This window comes from Electrona antarctica (assembly GCF_951216825.1).
Source record: "Electrona antarctica genome assembly, chromosome: 12".
Classification (NCBI taxonomy): Eukaryota; Metazoa; Chordata; class Actinopteri; order Myctophiformes; family Myctophidae; genus Electrona; species Electrona antarctica.
In genome coordinates this window covers 13948638-13974974 of record NC_136793.1, presented here as the reverse complement: position 1 = coordinate 13974974, position 26337 = coordinate 13948638, and the positions used below count along the sequence as shown (strand labels likewise).

General features: G+C 42.3%; 1 protein-coding gene across 2 annotated transcripts in view; it reads left to right on the top strand.

The window, feature by feature from the left end:
- LOC306933815 (DNA repair protein XRCC4-like) overlaps positions 1-24230 on the top strand; it is an 88324-nt gene extending 64094 nt beyond the window's left edge. The window contains exons 8-9 of one of the 2 annotated variants that reach the window (XM_079516139.1): positions 827-947; positions 23619-24230. In XM_079516139.1, coding sequence (XP_079372265.1) covers positions 827-939 — 113 coding nt within the window. In that variant the 3' untranslated portion in view covers positions 940-947; positions 23619-24230. Of the gene's footprint in view, positions 1-826; positions 948-7712; positions 8320-23618 lie in introns of those variants that run through there. The other variant, XM_079516140.1, reaches the window with a different exon arrangement.
- Positions 24231-26337: the final 2107 nt, after the last annotated feature.

The window sequence follows — 26337 nt, the reverse complement described above, 5'->3', positions numbered from 1 at the left end:
GTTCATTTGGTTTGTGTATATATAATATATAATATATAATATATATATATATATATATATATATATAGTCGACTAAAACTAAAACATTTCAGATGACTGACTATACAATACAATATGCTATGACTAAAACTATCAAAATGTGCTATCAGACACATACACACATAAACAGTGTTACTTGTTACGCTATCAACAGAACACAACGCGCAGGGGCGAGACCTAGCCTGTTCAGTGTCTAAAAATGGAAGTACTGGAATTTGGCGGAAGTACCGGCCCAAGGGAGTTATAGGTTGAGGCTTTACAGACCTGTCTACATTCTCCGTGTTCTGACTGGTCAACAAAGACAGTTTCCCGCGGGAAATGCATATATCATGGCTGTCGGGAGGAAATCACCTAACTCCATTTTTGAGGGTTTTGATTTTTGTTTCTCCATAATGCAATCCTATTGAACACCCTTTACGTCTGTGTGTTGGTTAAAACAAATATTGAACCAATGAATTAAAAAGCGCTTCGGACCCTCACAGGGTCTGATAAAGCAGCTTACTCCACCACCTAGCTCTCCCCCTCTCATGCAAGTAATTGACAATATATAAAGTCACCAACACCAACTTTGATGAGGCAGTATTACATTGTTTTAAGAATAATATTGTATAAATGTCATTTGTAAAATTGCCGTCCTAAAACGATGTCCTCACAAGTATAGTAATACACACGTGACTGTGTGTGTGTGTGTGTGTGTGTGTGTGTGTGTGTGTGTGTGTGTGTGTGTGTGTGTGTGTGTGTGTGTGTGTGTGTGTGTGTGTGTGTGTGTGTGCGTGCGGGCGTGTAGGCCGCAGTCTGCCATGTGTAGGCGAGACCATCGCGGACACGGAGGACGTCAACAAGTCTCCCAGGAGGAAACGTCGCGTCCGTCGGAGCCCGGAGACGTGTGAGCTGGAGTGACATCACAGGTCTGTACGATAAGGATCTCTGCATTGTTTGGGGTCTTTAGGAACTTACCGGGTAATTTACCAGGTAGTTAACGAGGTATTTTAGAATCTATTCGTTGCCTGTTTGCATACTGAACAGTGAGTGCAAGACAGCCAGATGATCAGTGAATGTAGCGGATGCAGGGACGAATGGGCTCTGTGTTACCAGTGATACTAGTTAAGGTTACGTTCCATTCTGGTCAAAACAGAGTCAGTGTGCTGATGTTTTGCATGTTGGCGAAACACCCTGCTACACCAGTGGGTCTCAAATAGGGACCCTTGTGGTTCCTTGAGGGGGTTCCAAATGGCCCCTTACAGCTGTGTAACTCGGAGAGTGTACAGGTGGACCCATTTGTACACTCTCAGGCCCCTTTTCCACCGGGGTTGAACCGGTTCCGTTCTTTTTTCCCTGCCCACTATTTTAGTGGGCATGAATTGGTACAGAACCCTAAAAGTTGGAATCAAAAACTGGAACCAAAAAATGGCCACTGGTTCCCTGAAAGCAAGAATCTAGAACGGAACCAGTTCTAGAACCAAAGTTATTTTGGTGGATAAGTGGCCTTATGGGGAACTTTTGAACTTTTGAGAAACACTGTGCTACACTAAATGGAATAGAGCCTTAATTAATATCATGGGTAAGGTCTGTCTGGGAAGAATTCCCACAGAACCGGAATTCGAGGAGAAAAAAAGAAAGAAAAAAGATAGATAGATAGATACAAGGTTTTTCACCCTGCCGGTGTCTACTCCGCTCATGTGTATTGTGTTCTGGTTTCATCAGACTCAGCCAGTGTGTATTTGATGTCTTGTTGTCGTTAACATCCAGGGTTGGCTTCCAAAAACGTGTCTATTTGACAAACGCATCTTGTACATGGATATATTGCAAGTACAAACTTGTGGAATCAGTTGATTAAACACAATTGTCAGTAGCTTTGATGTTGTCTTGTACCGACTAGATAATTCACACCAGTGTTGTGTCTGCTAGATTACGCTGTTATGTTATTAGCTTATTGTTTCCATGCGCAGCCATTACGAGCGTCTGCATGTCGGCTCATGTTGGACCTCTTCCTTGCTTCCTTCACAGGTGTTACCAATGATGCTAATTAGCTCGTTGGATCCAAGCATGAGTATTTTTCTTCCAAAGCTGAGAGTGCCAAATCCGAGAAAGACGGATGTTCAGTTTTCAGTGGTTTAGTCAAAGTCAAAGTCAAAGTCATACGATTTTTGTCACACACGTTACCGCAGTGAAATTTGTTCTCCGCATTTGACCCATCTCTTGGAGCGGTGAGCCGCAGCGTGCGCCGCGCTCGGGAATCATTTGATTAGTAGATTATTATTTTACGCTAGATGACGCTCTTGCGCAACATGCACGTCTCTGTTTGACTGTCCTTGAAATCAGGAACTAGGAAATCGTGTGGTTGCTTAAAAACATCTCCCATCCACTCCCACTGGGTTTATCTCCGCTCTGCATCGCTCCTCTTCTTGCTCTACCATTATGGGATTTTCAATGGAGAATAACAAACACCTGTTTTGATTTTAATACATTTTTTCGATCGTATTGGACATAAATATTCTGTGACTACTTAAAAGGTAAGGACAAACGAAAAATCGCTGGCACATGGGTGAATTATAATGATTTACTCTTGGCAGTTAAGGTTGTGTTCCATTCTAGTCAAACAGACTATCAGGTGCTGATATTGTGCATGTTGGCTCCACTGCAATCACTCTGCTACACCAGTGGATCACAAAGTGTGGTCCAGGGACCCTCATGGTTCCTGAGGGGGTTCCAAATGGCCTCGGTGTGTAACTCATGCAAATATAATGCAAATATAACCAGATCAATTTGGTTTCATTTGTACACTGCGAGAGTGAGGTCTAGCCAACACCAACTCGGGATTCCTGGATCGCTGCCCTCCACAATTTCCTATCCAACATCAGGTTCTTGAGCTCTGCAGTGTTGTCAGCCAAGCTGTCGCACCGCAGCACGTCTACATAGGTGGTACAACATAGGTGGTACTACATAGGTGGTACTACATAGGTGGTATTTGTACACTCTCTCAGTTATGGGGGTCCTTGAAATGTGAAAATGTCAACCGTATCTTTGTATTATTGGTCCTCAGTAATGCTCATTTGCCGGCCGGGCCGTCGATAGGCCGGCCGGCCAGAGTGATTGCAGTGGAGCCAATATGCACAATATCAGCACCCTGACTCTGTTTGACTAGAATGGAACACAACCTTTACACTTTTTTTTTTGCTTGATAACGTTTATATGTTCCACCCCTCTCTAGCTCCTCAAACAATACATATAAATGAAAACGTTGGGTAATAATAATAATCGTTGGGTATGGGTGTCTGCGGCCAAATATTACAGTGGTCAATTTGGTGCTTCTTGACATGAAACCATTTGAGAAGCAGTGACCTGGTCTACGCAGACAGCAGGATGAATACACACGCACACATGCAAGCATGCGTGCGGCCTTGCGCACACACTCTGTGTCCAACTGGACTGCGGTAGGGCCTGGGGCGGCATCCGTCCGTCCGTCCGTCCGTCCATCAATCTGTCATCAGCGTGATTAAAGTCAACTTTACCGCTTGGCTGCCGAATGTGCACGCACAAACGCACGCACAAACGCACGCACAAACGCATGCACGCACGCACACACACACGCAACCCAAAACAAAGACACAGCCAAGGCAACAGTGTTGTCCTGGAGAGGTGCCTTGTCAGTCTCATGCCAGATATTCTCCCCACAATGTGAAAACAATTTTAGAAAATCTCTGTTGCTGGTCGTGCACGCTGCCATCCCTTCCCTTCCTCTGTGGATCCACTGCAAACACAACCTGACACGCTTTCTCACGACCAGCCGTGGACAGAGCATACTTAACCCCGGTACCCTATTCACTTGAATAAACATTTATTTGGTTTCAGTCACATTCGCAGGTGGTTCAAGGTTGTACTTTATTGTTACATCTTGTGTACAGGTGCATACGAGTCACTTAATTCAAATATCACTTTTTATTTTGTTGTGATAATCCTCCCTACTATAGAGTGTGATGACGATATAAGGAGTTCCTCCCTGTCCCCAGTTAACCCCTGGGGTCAAAAAAAAGTAGGTTTCATTTTTGGCTATAGGTGGCCCAGCCTTCATCCAATCAGGATAGAGAGGGGCCTTCCGCCAATCATGATCGAGCGGGGGCGGGCCTTGGTGTGCGTACTGTCTGCCTGTCGCGTGACCCCCCACATCTTGTTACCGGGGCGCACCGGGGGGTTTTCCAAATCACCCAAATCACTGAATCCTTTAAAGAAAGGAAGAGAGTACAAAAAAGGGACCATAATCAAATCAAATGTAATGTACATGTCTTTAGTCTTGTATAGTCTTGTTTTAGATGACTAAATATCACAAGATTTAGTTAGATTTTAAATCGAAAAAGTGTATTTTTGGCAGGCTATGATGGCGTCGTAATTGCCTGATTCATACTTAATTGCGTCCCGAGAACAGGCGATCTACATGCTCACAACGCAGACTTGTAGATCGGCTATTTTCGTAGTGTGACACCCGCGCGCAACCAAACATTGCGCAAAAAGCATGGAATACGGTTGAGTATATTCCAGGAAACACCCGGTAAATTTACCAACAAACTCCGGTAAACTCCTGAAATGTACCATCACCCCCGTATATTACTGTATATTACTGTATATGCCCGCTAAACTTGAGGTTTACGGGCAAATCTAGTGCCCATAATTGCCCGTTAATCCCTCTTTTCACGCAGTGAAACATGAAAAGTCTTAGTTCTATTGGATCTCTTCTCCACAAGTCCCTCCCTAACATTCTCATCTAGTTTTTATTTGTTAACACATTTGCCAGTATATTTAGCCTTAGTTCTTTTTTTTTCACTTACTCTTTATTGATTATAGCCTTAGTTCGTATTTAGTTTTTGTCACTGCAAAAAGGCAGTCGACGGACATCTTTCGTCATAGTTTAGTTGTCAAAATGAACACTGCTTGAGTCAATGTTTTCTGGATGACACGGTTGGACTGACATGGCGTTGAGAACGTACAGACAGACAGTAGGATGAAAGCCAGTTATGATTTAGTGCAACATGTTTATATATTGGACTACCTCCAAACACACAAGGCCTCACACCCTTTAGGCATTGAAATATCAATGCATATCGTTGCTGTCAGGCAGAAACCTCTTCTCTCTGTAATATTCTAACTTTTTGTGTTGTTTATTTCCCGCAAACAAACGCCCTACTTGCGTCACACAAAAGTATCAGAAGTAGAAGATTAGATGTGCAAACTCATTTTGAGCATGTAGATCTGCCACTTTTCTGTTTTTTAATCCTGTTTGTGGACATATGAGGTTTCCGGACGAATTGTATGCACGCGTGTGTTCATGGCAGCGGTCGTGACAAAAACTTGATACTTCCGGGAGGAATTTAACTATGACTGGTGGCGTTGGTGGTGTTAATGACTGCTGAGGCCGGTGCGGGGGGAAACCGGACCCCTGGAAATATGGAAGCAATTTCTTCTCCACTTCGCCCTCAGATTAGACTGTGACTGCCAAGGGCCGGCTCTGCGTGAAACCATACAGAGAGAAAGAGAGACACTAGTGGCAGATTAACAGCTACTTGGGGAGTGGGGACACAACGAGGGCTACACCCTAAATAAGATGGTGTCACCACCACCGCACCGCCCTGTGACTGCCTGGGATGCTTCTCTCTTCCATGTGCGTGCACGATTTACAATGTAGGCATTTAGCAGACACTCTCTCTTTATCCATGAGCCACTCACTCTTTGAGTGTGAGAGCGGAACGAGCAGCAGAGCAGAACGTCAGCTTTAGTCATTTAACATCAAGGTGACATGGTGACATGGTCGCACAGATAGAGTGGTGAAATGGTCGCACAGATAGAGTGCAGAGAGACGGCAGTTTAGTGCCTCAAAGAAACTGTACCGTACCAGGTAAACGATGGACCTAGTTTCTGTCTAAACCAGGGGTCTTTGAGGTTTTTCCAGGCTAAGGATCCTCTTAGCTGAGAGAGATGAAGCCGCCATAAAATTGTGTTGCAGATTAAACTTTTTCTAATAGATTGCATTGCTTCATAGTCAAGTAAATTGTATTTATAGAGCATGAATAAACAGGGTTTGACCAAAGTGCAGCACAGCATATAGCAAAACATATACAATAGAAAATACAACACTATTGCACAGAAAGGAGAATTACAGAAAAATATACACAACAACACATAATACAAAATCACACTTATTGACGACCCCCATGGTCTAAACAATATGCTATTTAAATCACATTTAAAAGAAACAACAGGATACCAGGTAAACAATGAACCTAGCATGCATATAAATCTAATCACTGTTCTTATCAGTGATCGTGATGGAGAAGAACAAATCGTTTCTGGACATAAATCTCTTCCATCCATTCTCTGCGTGTCTCGTGTTGTGTTGATTTGTCAGAGTGGCCTTCCTCCCAAAGCGTGTTTGTGAGTTCCCCTGCAGTGCCTGCCCTGCATAGTAGGATCACATTCAGAATCCGTTTGTAAAACCACATTTCCACTTTTTATGAATTTTTGAAATTGAAAAGCTGTTGGTGGGTTTCTATAAATATTGAACCAATGAAAAGTATTAACAAGAGCTTGTGACTAAATAACATAACTACACGGGGTCCATTTGGAGCGGCTTATCCCCCCCCCCCATTTCCTGAAAAGATTTCCACCCGACTATACTATGCTGTATCTATACTATAGATCTCACGTTAAGTTCATAAAGGGCTTCATGGAGCATGACTGACATGATCTTATAGCTACAATTTCATCACCACCGCTTTTTTAACATGTTGTTTGCTCCAAGCTTCCTGAAGGGATATCTTCTAGATGGATCCTAATAGGATTACGGCTCTACGTCCTCTCCCCCTACTACCAGTTGTAGGTCTCGGGGGTCAGTGTACACGCCGACAGTAATGAATTAACGAGTGGACCTGTTAGAACCGGGGTTGCCAGATTTTGCTGAGAGAAACAAGTGGCCAAGGACTGTGAAAACGAGCCCAAAAGAAGTGACTATTATGAATAGGCCCCCATGAGCACTTTGAACCTTGCATGCTTCTGCCATGTGAAAATAGCCGATCTACAAGCTCATAAGGCTTATAATAAGCAGACATGGCAGCACTGGAGTTGACCTGTAGGCATAGAGATGCTCTGTGTGTGAACCTGTCTCAACCCCTCCCCCCCCTGCTGTGATGATCATAGCTCACCGTCTTGTGCAGACAGTGAGTGGACGGCTGCTGTTTGGATAATCCAAGTACTGCAGACCCTGGGAAAAAAACATTTCAGGGAGGTTCATATGGCATATTTTGTGCTTCTGAACCTAGTATAGCACAAAATAGCAAACAGCACTTGCCCTAGCCTCGACGCCCTTGCAGGCGTATGCAAAGGCTAAAATACGTAATTTAGATAAATGATGTAGACATAGGCATTGTATAAGTGTATACTTATAGTTTGAGTTTCATTGTACATATATTCTACTGTTAGACGGCAGTATCCATGAGTGGGCCCCGGCGGACATAAAGATATAGCCTCCAGTTTGACCTTTCTACTTCTTGACCGGTGATGCGTCCCGCTGCGTGTTATGATGCACACCGTATAACACATCTCCTGAAAACGACGGGTGGTCAACAGTGATAATCCGCCCAGCTATGTAATCCTCGTAAGAATGTCACACGTTCTCTCCCCTATAGGTCCTCCACCATGCACCGTATACAGGTTTACAACGGCGTCATCGGGGTATTATATGGACGGACGGACGGTAACTGAGATATATACGGAGACCGTTTGTGAAGGACGCGTCGTTGGAAAATTGACTGAGCCAAACGGAATCCTACACGACGTGAAGTTGGAAAATGTAATCTATAAGCCTGACGTTATTTAGTTATTGCAATCTTCCAGATCGGGCGGAAACCTCAGTATGTCCAAAACTGCTACTTTTCAGGATTCAAGTTCAAAAGCATCAAAAGTAGCAGATCGACAAGCTCGAGCTTGTCGGTCTGCTACTTTTTATGCTTTTGAACTGCTTTTGTGTGACGATATAGTACGATCGAGTAGTGCCGCTAATTTACGGAAAAGGAAAAGAAAGAGGTTTCTGCCCGACAGCGACGATGTGACCGATGTGCATTATCAGCACTGTCGGCTTGAAACCTTGTACGTGCGAAAGTGTCAGGAAATGTTCCTAAAAAGTAACAGTTTTTGGACATATGACGTTTCTGCCCATCATGGACGATAAAGGAAGCATCGTGAAGTTGGTCCAGCCAATGGGACACATTCATGCTTTGTTAACATGTTCTTGTGAAGCCATGATCCCCAATACTTACAGTCGATTTAGTTGATCTAATAAAGACATTATTTGTAAGTAATTATTTTGTTTACTGAAGTTATTATGTGCATAATGAGGCAAAAGTAGTAGTTGCAAGAATCCTTTCCTATAAGATCAATCTAAACAAAAACAAAAAAACGATTATAATATAGATTATATGATTATACTACGCTGTAGTATAATCAAGTAGGGTGTTCATTTATGGGGGGGGGGATACGTTATCAGGCGTCCCCAGTCAAAAGTACAATATATATATAACATGCATCAGCAGGCAGGAACTGGGGATGGCAATGAGGGACCGGGAAGTCTGGCGTGCCATTGTGAAATCCATGATCTATAGACCGCGATCGAAAAATGATGATGACTTGTAGTTATTAGATACTTATACTATATTTTGATATATAGCAAAACGTACATTAACGCACTACGTTTTACACGTAGTGTAGTTATTTTAAATACCAGACTTTTATTTGTAACAGTATTTCTACATTGCAGTATTGATACCTTTACTTAAGTAAAACATTTGAGTACTTTTTCCACCACGTTGAAGACTCCTGGGCTATTACAGTAGATCTGTAGCTGCGTCTGTAAGCAACAAGAAGACCCCTGGGCTATTACAGTAGATCTGTAGCTGCGTCCGTAAGCAACCAGAAGACCCCTGGGCTATTACAGTAGATCTGTAGCTACGTCTGTAGACCCCTGGGCTATTACAGTAGATCTGTAGCTGCGTCTGTAGACCCCTGGGCTATTACAGTAGATCTGTAGCTGCGTCTGTAGACCCCTGGGCTATTACAGTAGATCTGTAGCTGCGTCTGTAGACCCCTGGGCTATTACAGTAGATCTGTAGCTGCGTCTGTAGACCCCTGGGCTATTACAGTAGATCTGTAGCTGCGTCTGTAGACCCCTGGGCTATTACAGTAGATCTGTAGCTGCGTCTGTAGACCCCTGGGCTATTACAGTAGATCTGTAGCTGCGTCTGTAGACCCCTGGGCTATTACAGTAGATCTGTAGCTGCGTCTGTAGACCCCTGGGCTATTACAGTAGATCTGTAGCTGCGTCTGTAGACCCCTGGGCTATTACAGTAGATCTGTAGCTGCGTCTGTAGACCCCTGGGCTATTACAGTAGATCTGTAGCTGCGTCTGTAGACCCCTGGGCTATTACAGTAGATCTGTAGCTGCGTCTGTAGACCCCTGGGCTATTACAGTAGATCTGTAGCTGCGTCTGTAGACCCCTGGGCTATTACAGTAGATCTGTAGCTACGTCTGGGCTATTACAGTAGATCTGTAGCTACGTCTGGGCTATTACAGTAGATCTGTAGCTACGTCTGGGCTATTACAGTAGATCTGTAGCTGTGTCTGTAGACCCCTGGGCTATTACAGTAGATCTGTAGCTGCGTCTGTAGACCCCTGGGCTATTACAGTAGATCTGTAGCTGCGTCTAGACCCCTGGGCTATTACAGTAGATCTGTAGCTGCGTCTGTAGACCCCTGGGCTATTACAGTAGATCTGTAGCTGCGTCTGTAGACCCCTGGGCTATTACAGTAGATCTGTAGCTGCGTCTGTAGACCCCTGGGCTATTACAGTAGATCTGTAGCTGCGTCTGTAGACCCCTGGGCTATTACAGTAGATCTGTAGCTGCGTCTAGACCCCTGGGCTATTACAGTAGATCTGTAGCTGCGTCTAGACCCCTGGGCTATTACAGTAGATCTGTAGCTGCGTCTAGACCCCTGGGCTATTACAGTAGATCTGTAGCTGCGTCTGTAGACCCCTGGGCTATTACAGTAGATCTGTAGCTGCGTCTAGACCCCTGGGCTATTACAGTAGATCTGTAGCTGCGTCTAGACCCCTGGGCTATTACAGTAGATCTGTAGCTACGTCTGTAGACCCCTGGGCTATTACAGTAGATCTGTAGCTACGTCTGTAGACCCCTGGGCTATTACAGTAGATCTGTAGCTACGTCTGGGCTATTACAGTAGATCTGTAGCTGCGTCTGTAAGCAACCAGAAGGGTGATGTCGATGTGGAGATATAACCACGGGCTTAAGGGGGGAGTGGGGGGTTGTGAGGCCGTTTATAGTGAGAGAGCGATGACTGCTGCCAGCCTTTCAATTAAACCCAACAGCTTGCTGGCTTATCATCGTCCTTCACTTAAACTGTGCACCTGTACAGCTCTCTCAATGACAGCCCGTCTTCCTGCCCGCAACAGAGAGAGGCATTGTTGTTCCTTTGGGACCGATCTGCAGGCCAAGTGGTGGAAGAACGTACACTCTGATTTTCCTCCTCCTTAGTTTTACTCAACCCATCAAGACCTGCAGGCCGATTCTACGAATGTCTTGTAAATCAGTAGTTCTCAAACTATTTCGTGCACAATGAGTACCCCCAAATTGTAGCCATGTGGTTGGCCGCACAAAGTGACACGTTGTGAGCTTGCAGATCTGCTATTATTTTATAAACTAGAGCGGTGCCCATTGGGCACTGGCCTACTTTGAACGATACAAGTTGGAAATGAATGCCCCACCCAGTTATTACTTGCGCAAGCAGAGCGTGCAAGTAATGTTTTTCATCAGGTGCTACGATGCGTATGTCCAACTTACAAATTACATATACACATAGAGGCATTTCCTTTAATCCACCCGACACTGAAACATATCTTTATTACGTCACCATTGAGAGCCAGTTATACCCTGGCATTGGTACATATCTTCATCACGTCATACGCAGCTACGGACATACGCACCCAAATGACCCAAGCAATATACTGATAATGAACCTACTTGCGCAAGCAGAGCGTGCAGGTGATGTTGTTTCGCCGGTGCTCCCATGCTAACTAACAACCTCTCCTCTCATGCAAGTAATTGACAATATATAAAGTCACATGCAACACCAACATTGATTTTCAAAATATAAGGTTTTCTTCATTTCCTGAAAAATGTATTTTTCTTTTTTTCTGAAACATTTTGGAGTTTGGTGGTTTCTTCCCGACCGCAGATATATTTATATAGCACACAAGTTTTTTTTAAAAGTTCTATACCTTGAATGGGTCAAAAATCTTTGTTGGAAGGAGGTAAGAAGGTGGCGAACTTCAAAGAGGGTCCAAGGCAGCTCTGTGCAGTTGAAGTCGAAAAATCCTTTATTTCATGAAGGCCAGCATGGGCCAGCATGGGCCTTCATCAGGGTCACAACCCTCTCCAAAGAGCACCTGTCTGCAGGTAAAGGACCCACGTAGCGCTTCTCCTTTTCTTTTTTAGCAGATATATTTATGTTTGATATATGTGATAGGCAGGCTATATAGCCATATATATGGTTAATGTAGTCTATATTTTTTGTTTGTTTGTTTGTTTTCTGCAAGGTGAATATAAAGTTTTCAAATAATTGTAGTGGAGTAAAAAAAAGCACACTATTTGCCTCTGAAATGATTGTGGAGTAGAAGTACAGAATTATGTTTAAAAGAAATGGAAATCGGAAGTACAGTACTTTGTAAATTCAAAACGTATTCATATATGTCTTTTTAATCTAGATTAAAAAAAATCTAAATAAATTAACTCCTGTTGCTATACAGTAATCTAAAATGAAACAGAAGCTTCCCCGCGGTTTTAATGGGTTATGGGAGATCCTGAGAAAACCCATTCCAGCCGCTTGTATCCTTTTCTCAAAACAGAAGTTTTCATCTAAAAGTGCTTAACACAACAGAAATGACTGTTAAAACATCACAAAACGCCACAAACAAAACTGTAAAGCAACGATCAAACCACACAATAAAACAGCAGTTAAAATGGCCGATAATTTCAAACAGACTGATTACTTAAATATGCTTAGAGTCAAAAACACTGGCAGACAAGCCAGAGTGAAACAGTACGGACAAATACATGAATCAACTTGAGGGTCCTTGATGTGAAAATCTCAGCATCCTTGAGGGGATTCCAAATAGACCCTTATACAGGTATGTTTTATACAGGTATGTCTTATACAGGTATGTAACTCTTGAGTGTTCACTTGTACATTCTCAGACTTATTGGAGTCCTTGAAATAATTAAATAGTTTGAGGTTAAGACTCCACAGATTTCATCTCTGTCGGGTGGAAACCGCTTATGTCCAAAACTGATTCAAATTCAAAAACTGCAAATGTAGCAGATCTACAAGCTCGAATTGTGTTGATTTTCATGCCACGTTTTGGGCTTGCAGATCTGCTACTTTTGATACTTCTGTGTGACGTTGCAGTATGATCAAGTTGGTTAAAGGGATAGTTCACCCCCAAAATTACTTTAATCTTTTCTGATTACTCACCCCATGGAGACTTGAATTCATGGATTTGTATTTATTTATTTATTTTTGCATTCCTATAGAAGATATGTGCGTGACATCATCATCATACTTACTTACTTACTCCTCTTCGTCCCCTATGGGACATAAGGCTTCAATGAGTGCTCTCCATTGCATCCGATCCCTGGCAGCATGTTGCGCCTCTCCCCAGGAAAGGTTCATCTGTTCCAGCTCCTGCGTCACAGTTCTGCGCCAGGTGGTCTTGGGCCTCCCAGGTTTTATTTTGCCTGGTGGTGTCCATCGTAAGGCCACCTTTGTGATGCAGTCCTGCTCCATCCTCAGTATATGTCCTAGCCATCTCAGGCGTCTGTGTGTAATGTCCTTTGTAATGCTCTGGCTCCCTGTATGTTTGTACAGTTCATTGTTTGATATTTTATTCGGCCAAAAGATCTGACATATACGTCTGAGGCATCTGTTGTGGAACACTTCTATTCTCCTAGTGTCTGTTTTGACCACTCTCCAGCTCTCAGAACCATACAGCAGAACAGACTTGACATTGCTGTTGTATAGGAGCATCTTCGTTTTAAGGCTATATTGTTTTGATCTCCAGATGGATCGGAGTTGGGAGAAGGCACCCTGAGCCTTTCCCAGCCTTGCTTTGATGTCTTTTGATGCCCCACTGTCCTTACTGATAAGGCTGCCCAGATAAGTGAAATCTTCCACAAACTCAAGTGGTTTTTCATCGACAAGGATGGGTTGTGTGAGGGTAGAGTTCACACACAACACTTGTGTTTTTGAGGTGTTAATACCGAGTCCGACCTGTCTGGCGAAGGTGTTAAGCCTATCAGTTTTAGCCTGCATGTTGTTGTGGTTTGTGGATAGGAGAGCAAGATCATCAGCGAAGTCAAGATCTTCCAACTGGGAGAATAGGGTCCACTGGATGCCTCTCGGTCTGTCAGCTGTGGTGTACCCAGAAGTTATGCAGGAACGCCTACTGAGTGGCAAAAAACTACTTTCTGGCCTTGACAGCCCATACCAAAGTCCTATCTCTTTGCATTAAACGTTAAATGACGTTAAACTCACTTTGGATTCACTAATGGATTGCATTTTTATAGCGACCAGTGGTTCCCTCTGGAGACACAAAGGAGACTCTTTGTGTCTCCATAGGGAACCACTCCTGGGGGGAAAAACCCACAAAAAGTTAGAATATGGAGATATTCGCCCGACAGCAATGTTCGGTTTCCATTCCGGTTGGCACTGCAGAGAGCAAGTTTCACCCAGACTGTGTTCCACCAGCGTTGGGGCCAAACTATGCTTGTTGTGGTCAAAACACATTCGTAGTCACGTCCCCACAAAACATCTAATGACAATTGTTTGTGATTCCCAGCGACGTGTGGAGCCTTATGATTATGAATCACTAGCAATCTGCCACCTTCGACCAAACCCCGGCCTGTGATCTAGCTGCAGGAAGCGGAGTGGAAAAGCCTGAGTGAGAGAGAGTGAGTGAGAGGGAGGGAGGGAGTGAATTATTCCCCCAATAACCAGAAACAGACTGTCCCTGCGTCATAAGATCTGCAAGAGCCAATTACAGTAAACAGATTGCAGCATTTGTGGGATCAAGTTAATTCTCCAAAAACTGATCCTCTGTTGTGCTGTAAATAACCCAATAAAACCGGGAAAGCAATTTGTTTTTGCATTGGCTATTCAAAAATAGCGGATGTAATGGAGTACTTTACGGGGAATGGGGAATTGGGAATTGGCTTTACTAAATTGGGACTTGAAGGGGAGAAAATGTTTTTCTTTTGTCTTGAAGGGGCATGTTTTGCACAATAACAGTCTTTTCATTATGTCTGCCCACGATCTCTGTGATTCATACAGTAGGCTATGTTTGTTTACCTCAGTCACTGATACTAAAATCTGATATTTTATTTTTGAACCTGTGACTTGACACCCATACTGTTATAAAACGAAAATAAAAAAAGAATAAATAGCGGATGTACAAGCTCAAAGTGCCACACAGAGAGCTTGTACATCTGCTATTTTTGAAGGTTTTTGAAAAATCTTCAAAATGTGAGAACCATAGAAGGCATTTTGAAGAACGGGTCGTCATCAGGTGTTAATGGGATAAAGCTAATCAGCCTGGTCCCTCCCAGAGGAGTATTCAATGCTGCAGAATCTCATCGCTTTATACTTTCCACAAATTTGACATGAAGCAGGGAGGGGGCTGAAACACCAATTCAACACGATTGTTGGGAAATTTGCGCCAAAAAAAGTTATAAAACAATATATAAAGATCATTGGTCCCCATTGGTAGGACAATCAAGGGGACATCGATACAGGATGTTCAGTGGTTGTCTAGCCAGGCAGCCATTAAAGTTGACATGCTCTATTTTACAACTGCCACTAATACTTGGTAGGTTTGGCTGGAAAAGAGGCTTCAAGTTTATTACTGCCAAAGTTTGCAGAGTGACGCCAAATGTTCACTTATTTTGACATGCCCAGAATGAACATGAAGACGCTGGGGTTGATACAGTTGGGTGCCACCGATATTGTCCCTTATCATTTGACCCATTTAGGCCTGACCTCAAAATTTAAAAAAATCCTTCTAAATCCTCCAGTATTCTGAAATAAATATTTTCACGATTTTTCAAAAATAGCAGACCTACAAGCTCGTAGCGCGCCACTCGGTGGCGCGCTATGAGCTTGTAGATCTGCTATTTTTCAATAGCTAAATTATAACAATGTTTAAAACACCAAAAGGGGTTCCCGCCCAAAATGGGTTAACTGTCCTTTTGCGCAGATCACGCAAACCTCAGCAAAAAGAAAAGGACAATATCGATGGCCTCCAACTGTATGTGTGCCATTTTAGATTTTAGCTATAGCCTACAGCAGGGGTGCCCGCACTTTTCTGACATGAGAGCTACTTTCAAAATGACCAGCTCAACAAGATCTACTGACCAAAATAATCATTATCTCTTTGCTGGAAATAGTTACATAAGACACACTTGGAACAGAAAATAGAAAATGGAATTGGTAGGTTTTCTTGTACAGTATATAACTTTGTAATTCTACTGATGTTTGTGTGCAACACTCTTGAAAACAATGTATTGCATTATGGGTTTGAGCTGACAGGCCCTTTTCGATGTCAACCAAGTCACCTTAATTCAAGTGATAGATTATATATTTTAGGGACATGTCATGTGATCTACCTGCACAGCCTTTGGGATCTACCTTTTGGGCACCGCTGGCCTACAGTATGTCATCTCTGTGTCAAAATGTGGAGATAAGAGGTTTCTGACCGACAGCAACGATATATCAAAAGAAACATAGCCTACAAAACTGATAGCGGGCCGGCACCCTGGGTGCGTTCCTGTGGGTCTGGAACCCCCCCCCCCCCGGGGCCCACACGGAGTTGCACCACTTACTTCACACGGGTGTGACTCTTTGTTTGCTCTTGTTTGCACTCTATTCTATCCCTCTGTTTGCTGTGTTTTTGCAGTTTGATGTTATATTATATTTGCTGCTGCATTGTCTGAAGGAAGCCAAACAAAAATAAGTTTTTCTCTCATGTACTGTACCTGTACACAAGATGTAACAATAAAGCAAAACCTTGAACCTTGAGCTCCTCTGTCAGGCCACAGTGCGTCTAGGGGATGCACTCCTTTCCTGGCTGTACCCTGGGTTCACTCCCACAGTGTCTGGGTGTCTGACACAGTGCCATATGCCAGCCTCATCCTTCACTCTGACCTGGTCTCTGTGTGACCCGTGGTAGGTCCCCATAGAGGTCCACGTTTCTGATGTGGTCGGGTCCTCCCGTGTTGACACCAAGAGCCATTCGTACAGTAGCATTTTTGTGTGTATGTATGAACGACATCTGGGCCCCTCTCACTGTTGTGCTGTGAGCGTCCATGTCTGATAGCAATCTACATGGATCTAATTAAAGGTTATTCAGAGCATGAACCCATTATGACCTGAGGCCGATTCTACAAATGCCTTCCAAATCAGTATAGTTCTCAACCTTTTCCTGCCAAGGACCCCCAAAATGATATGCATTTGGCCTTTGACCGCCCCATCTGCAAATGTTATGTGCCAGGGACCCCCAGAAGAGAAGATACATCTGCTATTTGTGATTAGCCAAGCTAAACTGCTTTCCCGGTTTTAAGGATATCTTCAAGCTACTTAAAGTCTACAGGTGTAAAATGCACCGTACACATAACAATGTTGGCATTAAGCAGACATCTTAATCCAGAGTGATTTACAGTAAGCAAGAACAACACAAGGCAATACATCATATTAGAAATTGTCATTAACCCATTTTGGGCGGGAACCCCTTTTGGTGTTTTAAACATTATGTTATAATTTAGCTATTGAAAAATAGCAGATCTACAAGCTCATAGCGCGAGTGGCGCGCTACGAGCTTGTAGGTCTGCAATTTTTGAAAAATCGTGAAAATGTGGCGCAAATCCTGACAGGATTTAGAAGACATTTTATTCTGAATCCATTCCAAGACACAAAATACACTCCTTGGGCTAAAAACAGCCATAGCCACTTTCCCAAATGTGCCCAAAATGTGCTGACCTCATCACATTTGTCATAATGCCGTTTTTTTAGCCCAAGAAGTGTATTTTGTGCAAAACTAATGCTTGGAATGGATTCAAAACCACAAGGCACAAGTAAGTATACACTAATGGAATCTTATCCGACCCCTTTCCCTTGAGCAGAGGATCAGCTCAAGTCTGCCCCCTATCGCCCTCCCTGTTTGCTTTATCAATCGAGCCCTTGGCCCAAAACATTTGACAGTCCGAACAAATAACGGGTATTAGCATTGGTAAAAACCAATATAAACTGAGCTTGTTTGCAGATGATTTATTGCTCTACCTAAGTAATGTAAACCAGGGTTATGCCACACATATTAGAAATTATGAGAACATCAAAAATATCAGGTTACAAGATGAACGAAGGAAAAACTGAATTGCTGGTAATAAATAAAGGGGAAACCGAATTTAGACAATTTAAAGTAAAAAAGAGTAATATCAAGTACCTTGGTTGCTATATGAGTGCAAACAAACTACAGCTGTATAAAGATAACTTTATCCCATTAGTTAAAGGACTGAAAGAAGATTTGGAAAGGTGGTCTGACTTGAACATCAACCTTATGGGCAGAATAAGTATATATTATTCTGCGTGGTTATAAATATGTGGTTGCCTAAACTTTTATATATATTTCAGACTATATCTATTACACCGCCCAAATCCTTTTTTTAAAGCGTGAATTCACTTATTACATCCTTCATTTGGTCTAATAAATCAAATAGAATAAAGAGGAAACTGCTGCAATACCCTCGAGAGGAGGGAGGTCTAAATCTTCCTAATATGGAACTCTATCATAATACAAGTCAAATGTTCTATATCTAAACTAAACAAAATATACATACATACATACATGGATGCACCTGGGACGTATCCTCAGTGATGTATCCCAAGGTCATCGGGGTTTCGGGTCTCGCAACATCATACCCCTCACTCAGGTGACCCAGCCGGGGTGATCAAGTCCCGACTTACGTCCCAGTAGCTACCCTCGATCAGTCCCATTAGGGAAAAACCAGGGCCACACAATCCGTTCCTCCTGAACTACTCTGCCGGGACTGGGAGGTACCATTCTGGCGCGTGGAAGGACTAGGCTCTGTGGGTTGACTCCTGTCCGGGCCCCTCCTACGTCTCACCAGGTCCACTCCTGCTCTCACCAGGTCAGGCCCTGTGCGTTGCACCAGACTCCCAGCACCAGGCACTTCATTCAGGAATGGTGGATTCTCGAGCCGCAACAGTTCCGCAGGCTCCACCTTGCCCTTGGTGGTGCCGCAGGCTCCGCTTGAGGCCCGAATGGCCCTCCTAAAGTCCTCACCGTGGGTTTGTTGGGCTTCTTCCTCACGGAAGACACAGGCTGGGGCGCCAACCCATACTGCTCCCGGGTGCCGTCTAATTTCCGGCTGCCACCCGTCTCTCCGGTGGTCACCAGACTATTCCTGGTTGTCACGTAGTCTATTCCTATGAGTCACTATAAATAGAATAACTAAACAAAATACATACATACATACATGGATGCACCTGGGACGTATCCTCAGTGATGTATCCCATCGGGGTTTCGGGTCTCGCCCGAATGGCCCTCCTAAAGGCCTCACCGTGGGTTTGTTGGGCTTCTTCCTCACGGAAGACACAGGCTGGGGCGTCAACCCATACTGCTCCCGGGTCAAATGTTCTATATCTATAACATAATTAATAACATAAATGAGGAACCGTGGATAGACATTGAAAACCACCAGTTACAACCACATAGTTTACTCTTAGCCCTTTTTCCCAAGAAAATAATTATAACGTCAAACTTTATTATTAATAGCACTGTTAACGCTTTATTTGTCAAAATAAAAGTGTTGTCAAAATATTACTTTAACAGTAGTAATATTACTTGAAAGAAAAGGAATAAAGTTACACTACTTATTACTCCCTGAGAAAAGTAACTAGTTACTTATTACTTTACTTTTTTCTCTCGCCTCCAGTAATTGCATATTTTGTCCCCAAAAGTCTTACTTTGCATTTTCAACATTAGCAGTCCCCCCTCCCCTATTCTGCAGTGTTTATTTAACTCTAAAAAGTGTACTGTATAGTGTACACATGATGATGGGTCCATTTGTACACTCATTTGAATTAAATGAACACTAAGACTTTTACTGTGTATGAATTCATTAATTACAGTCTAAATGAAAACCACACCTGGGCAAAAGATAATGAAACACAATCTTTGAACAACTTCTGTTGTTTATTAAAGCAAACAAATGCTATAGCTGCTTTAAAAAATATATAAATTGGTCACAAAAAATAAACAAAGTGCTATAGGGCAATAAAGGCCCTGCAATGCATGTCAACTTGACTGAAATAAACGACACAATGTAAAACAGCAGCAAATGTATGCAGTAGTTTTATCATGTAGTTTTATCATGTAGTTTTATCCTGTAGTTTTATCGTGTAGTTTTATCACGTAGTTTTATCCTGTAGTTTTATCCTGTAGTTTTATCCTGTAGTTTTATCCTGTAGTTTTATCATGTAGTTTTATCCTGTAGTTTTATCGTGTAGTTTTATCACGTAGTTTTATCCTGTAGTTTTATCCTGTAGTTTGATCATGTAGTTTTATCACGTAGTTTTATCCTGTAGTTTTATCCTGTAGTTTTATCATGTAGTTTTATCCAGTAGTTTTATCATGAAGTTTTATCATGTAGTTTTATCATGTAGTTTTATCATGTAGTTTTATCATGTAGTTTTATCCTGTAGTTTTATCCTGTAGTTTGTAGAGCAACTTGACCCCTATCCAGTCTACCATTATAAATAAACACTCAAACCCACAGTTCCACCAAGGCTCGTGAAAATAGTAATAATATTACTTTTGGAAAAAAGTAAATGTAATATAATTACACAAAATGTGAAAGTAACTAGTTAAGTTACATATTACTGGAAAAAAGTAATAATATTACTGAAAGTAGTATATTACTTAAGTTACTTGACAACACTTGATATAGGAATCCCTAAACATATACAAATTTGGAACAACCCATCAATAACAATTCAAAACGCTCAACTGAACTGGGAGACATGGATTAATGGTGGAATTCAGAAGTTATCAGACATTATACAAAATAATCAATTATGTTCCTTTCAGGAATTAAAAGACAAACACAAATTAAACAATAGGGATGTTTTTAAGTATCTGCAGTTGAAAAACTGGGTAATAGAAATTTTGGATCTTGGGGAAAAAATTCCAACTAAATTAAGCGACGTAAAGGGATAAAAAGAGACCACTTATAGGTGCTGTATATAACATCCTAAGCAATGCTGAGAATAGTGACGAACTGCTACAAAATATATATAATAAATGGAATGAAGATCTTCAAATAGATGATGCTAAATATAAATGTAAGGGATGCTTACAACGTACATATAAAACTACCACAAACGAAAATCTAAGACTAATTCAGTATAAAGTAATGACAAGAATGTACTATACTAGAGATAAGATTAATACGTTTGATCCCACATCCTCTGATAGATGCTTAAAGTGTTGCACACAAAGGGATTCCCTTATATACGCCTTCTGGTACTGCGAGAAAGTTAGAAAGATCTGGGAGAAAATGGAGAGTTTTTTAAATATAAATTGTAAGTGTGCCTAAGATCTGTATCTTCCAAAATATTGAGGAAACCAGATGCCCAATAAGCAGACAAATTCTCTTTTCATGTTTAGTATATAAACAATTGTTGTTGCAAAACTGGAAAAATAAAGAAGCACCCTCCCTTCAAGATTGGAAATCACTAATTAAATATTATTTGAATATTGAGAAGACAATGGCGGAGGACAGTCATAAAGAAAACCAATTTAACTCTCTGTGGAGTCCAATTTATGAGGCGTTGTAGGAGGAGTGGAGCCGCTGAGTCAACCTGTGCTGGACAACCTATGGAACGTGTGTGTGTGTGTGTGTGTGTGTGTGTGTGTGTGTGTGTGTGTGTGTGTGTGTGTGTGTGTGTGTGTGTGTGTGTGTGTGTGTGTGTGTGTGTGTGTGTGTGTGTGTGTGTGTGTGTGTGTGTGTGTGTGTGTGTGTGTGTGTGTGTGTGTGTGTGTGTGTGTGTGTGTGTGTGTGTGTGTGTGTGATGTTTTGTGTCGCTCCCCTTTTGTTTCTTCCCGCATCTCCCTCATGTGTGTGTATAGGGCAGGGCAGGGTAGGTAGGTGGGGGTGGTGTGTGTGTGTGTGTGTGTGTGTGTGTGTGTGTGTGTGTGTGTGTGTGTGTGTGTGTGTGTGTGTGTGGCTTTAGTAAGAATGAGGTGTGAATGAAAATAAAATGAAAAAAACCATTGGGTGGATGAAGCCATAAACTTAATGAAATACAAAATGTTTAAAAACTCTAATGTCATGTAAACCATTTCCTGTTCCTCCTTGACTATGATCATTGCTTATGAAATTGTGTATTGATATGTATTCAAGAATGTATGTAACCACTCTACCACCCAATAAAAAAATAATTATAAAAAATATAAAAATGGAATGGATTCAAAACCATGAAAACCCCCTAGTTTGACATGTCACATGCTACTTAAAGCAAAAGGAAAGTTTGACATTTTTGACATTTTTGCCTGCCATAGAAACCAAGAAACCCCTATAAAAACAATTGCCCAATACTAACAGCCGGTCAGCAAGTGGATTCATGAATGTATGTATATAGACAATATTTTAGGCCAATAAAAAAGACTATATACCAAATTTCCCACCCGTCCACCTCGGCTGCCGGACTATTAGTTTAGATCAGTGGTCCTCATTCAGTTCAGTTCTCCTTCAGGGTTTCCAAATGGACCTTTATAGCTTTGGTTTGTAACTCAGAGTGTACATGTGGAACCAAATGGACCCCAAAGTAAAGTAAAAGTAACCTCAAAGTAAATATACTGCCTTTCCACCATTGGTTGAAAGGTGAAAGGTCTGTCTCACCTTTCACCACACACTCACACACACTAGAGCTGCCAACGAATATTCCATATTCGAACGAATTTTTGAATCAAATAAATAAATGAATAACTGAATATATAAAATTAAGGTTTGAATTTAAAAAAATAAAAATGCTGTGCAAGTTTTCGCGAGACGGTGCCGTGGGTAAGCGTTGTGAGCTTCTAGATTAGTTATATTTGCCACGCGACACGCCGACCGACACCGGCATACATTGAAGAATAAATCAGCTGCCTCGCACTCTTCCTAAACGCAGACTACGCAGGCTGCGTAGGTTGCCCGATTCACAAAAGGCCCCCGCCCGCCCTGCGCAAAGTCGGCAAAGAGCGGGCTACGTTATTTGCGCACGGACGGTGCGCAAATGACGGTGAGCACAGGGCGGGCGGGGCCGCGGTGGCCTTTTACGTTCTTAGCGCAGTGAGTGTACGCAGCTCAGAAGGGTGAACTCTTCCGTCAACAGCGTACCTAGTGATCAGAATCGGGGACAGGCCTGGCCTACACCGAAAATTATTTTGCTTCGGTGTTGTTTCGGACGGACGGGAGAGTATATTTTTAGACAACAACACACAGATCTATCACTCATCAATCTTCAATCATGAAGCGACTTTATCCTTCAGGAAATTATAAAAAGATAAATAAAATGCGTAAGGATGAACTGCGGCGCCGGTCCGGCAGCAGCAGCAATGCAGTGTTCTGTTCTGTGAATTAATACTGCCTCCGTGCCTCGTTTTGATAAGGCTATGTGTTCCGTGGTAGGATTGCTCATTAAAAACCGAGTTGGAACACAACGCATGCATTCTCCCTTCTCCCGTAAAACGTCACCGACATTTTTCTTAAATTTTAAGAAAAATGTCGGTGATGTTTTACGGGAGAAGGGAGAATGCATGCGTTTTGTTCCAACTCGGTTTTCAGCAGCACCAATGCGCGGAGAGAGAGAGTTGCGCCAGCAATGCGATCTTAAATGTTATGTCTCAGGTTGTATTGGTGTAAATATAATTATTAAAAAATCCGAATGGCCCCGAATCGGAATCGAAATCCGAATGGGTCGAATTGCTCGAATCCACGTGGGTTTTTAAAACGAATATCCGGATGTGATTTTTGGACAATTCCGGCAGCACTAACACACACACACGCGCACACACACACACGCACACACACGCACACACACACACACACACACACACACACACACACACACACACACACACATACACACACACACACACAATGTGGTTGCCTTCTTTTTTTTGCACTCTCTCTGAGTTACAAAACGGATCAATTAAAACCGCAGCTTTGACTATCTTGTATAGCCCCAAACAGCGTTTTCGGGTTTAAACGCAGATAATTAGGACAATCAGCATCTCTATAGAAGAGAAACCACTCGTTACAATGCAGTGATCAAAAGGCTCCTCTTTTAATCGCTAGTTTCTAACATAATACCATTGAGACAAACCCCTCTCTCTATCTCTCTCTCCACAGGCCTTGGGCCACGCTGGGACAACAGGGACCATGAAGAGGGTGTTTGGAAGGACAAGTCAGATCAGATAAGAGAGTTGACACACATTCCCGTAGGGAGGGAAATCAACGCGTTGTTATCTATCCGGAAGTTATACGGATAGATAACAGGATGATAGTAGGATGATAAAATCAACACGTAGCTTTCATGTGAAAAAGAATCAATCACAATTGGATTCCCCCTCAAGGAATGCATCAAGAACCCTCAAATTTATTCATGTATTTGGCCATAGACGACAACACACATTCCCATAGGGAGGGAAATCAACGCGTTGTTATCTATCCGTAAGTTATACGGATAGATAACAGGATGATAAAATCAACGCGTATAGCTTTCATGTAAAAAAGAATCAATCACATTTGGAATCCCCCTCAAGGAATGCATCAAGAACCCTCACATTAATTCATGTATTTGGCCATAGACGACAACACCCCCCCCCCCCCCCCCCACCCCACCCCCACCCATACTGGAATAGGCCACTCTTCTATTTCTATTTTTTCTACAAGCTCGTCACATGTCGCATGAGCTTCTAGATTGGCTATTTTCAGTGGTTACACTGACTTTTTGTTGCTATAGGCCAGGGTTTTTTTTTTTTTACTATGATCAAATATAGCAATACATTCTCTAAATGTGTATACTTCAAGTTCTTTTAAATGAAGTAATGCAGATGTTTCATAATAATTTCACTCTTGAGAGCGTAAAATGGAACCAAATGGACCGGTATACGGGTCCATTTGGTTTTATTTTATGCTCTCAAGAGTTAAAGATCTATAAGGGTCCATTTGGTTACCAACTCTCCATCATTGAGCTGGGGACCACCTGGAACCGCCTAAAGGACCACTGGTTGAAAACCACTGCTATAGGCTATTAACACATTTTTGCTGGGGAACCCCCTCAGGAGCCCCTGGGGGTCCCTGGATCGCTATTTGAGAACCGTTGATCTAAACAATGCTAATGTGCTTCCAGATCAGACATTCTGTTTTGTGTTTTAAAACACTTAACAATTCACTGTTTCACTCTGGCCTGTCTGTCAGTGTTTTTGACTCGAAGCACTTTTAAGTAATCTTTCATCACTCTATGTCTGTTTGAAATTGTGGGCCATTTCCCTGTGGTTTTATTGTGTGGTTGCTTTGCAGTTTTGTTTGCGGCATTTTGTGATGTTTCAACAGCCATTTGTGTTATGTTAAGCACTTTGTGATGTAACTTCTGTTTTGAGAAGTGTTATGTAAATAAAGTCCATTGTTAGTATCCATTGGTCAGCATGTCATTCATTAGATCATTTACTAAGGGTCATGACTGTAACAACAAGGTCACGGATACAAGTGGCTGGAATGGGTCTTCTCAAAGTTCTCAGGGAGGGTGGATCTCCCTTATGCTCCATTCACACAGGCAGATACAAAGATACAGTCTACCATTCATTGTCAATGGAAGCCAGCGACATGAAGATACAAAGATGCATCTGACGTTTGTAGCTGCTGCAAAAGATAAATTAAAGCTAAGCTGTGTTCTACTTCCAGATGCAAAGCTACAACGCTACAACTGTAGCTGCAACACACGTCACTATGGACGCACACTTGATGACGTCAACGACCGTGTGAGCAACAGAATTTACAAAGCGACAACGCGACAAATTATGCTGTGATCTTTTCATCTTTGCACATGCCTTGTGCGAACGCAAGATTAGGCCTAATTTATGCCTAGACAGCCGAGAACAGCAAACATATACAAGATCACAATTTGTTGGTGATTATGTGTGTGGGAGGTTTTATACATATTGAACCAATGAATGAGGAGTATTAACAAGAGCTTATGACTAAATAATAACTACATTGGATCCATTGGAACACATATTCACTGTCTGGTGGAAACATTTTATGTCCAAAACCCCTTACTTTTCAGGAAATGGAAAAAATAACGAAATGGATCCAATGCAGTTATTATTTTTGTCACAAGCTGCTTGTTAATACTTTTCATTGGTTCAATATTCATAAAAAACCACTGACACGCTTAACCGCTTTCACTTGTCAAAAGATTTCCATCGCGCCACGCTTTGTCGCTCTTGTTGGAGGTAGTGAGGACACTGAGTTATGGGGAAAGAAAAGAGGGAACAAAAGCAGCCAAAACATGAAGATATGAAGGTTTCTGACCAACACAACAGTGTCAGTATACTTTAGATGCAGTGATCTGAGGCATAATGTGCAGTCTCTCACTTTTATGCATACACGTGCAGTCGTGCACAGACTCACTCACGCGCACGCACACACGCACGCACATGCAGCAGTGTTTGATTTAGTTTTAGTTTAGTTTTTGAATAACATTTAATTTAGTCATATTTTAGTCATCTGAAAGGTTTTAGTTTTAATCTAGTTTTACTCCACAAAATATCATAAGATTTTAGTAATTGTGCAGCTGATTTTGTCGACAAAAAAATATTTTGGCATCGTAATGGCTGATTTTACACTTGCTTGCTGAAAATAGCTCTACAAGCTTTAGAAGCTCACAACGCAGAATATAGGCATATTTTAGATGCTGTAATCTGAAGCATAGTGTGCAAAGTCTCTCACTTTTACACATACACATGCACGGACTCACGCACGCACACACACGCACGTGCACGCTCTCACATGGAGTTCAAAGGCGGCATAACAGGAAGGCTCACTGCTGGTTTTGTATTGCCCTGAA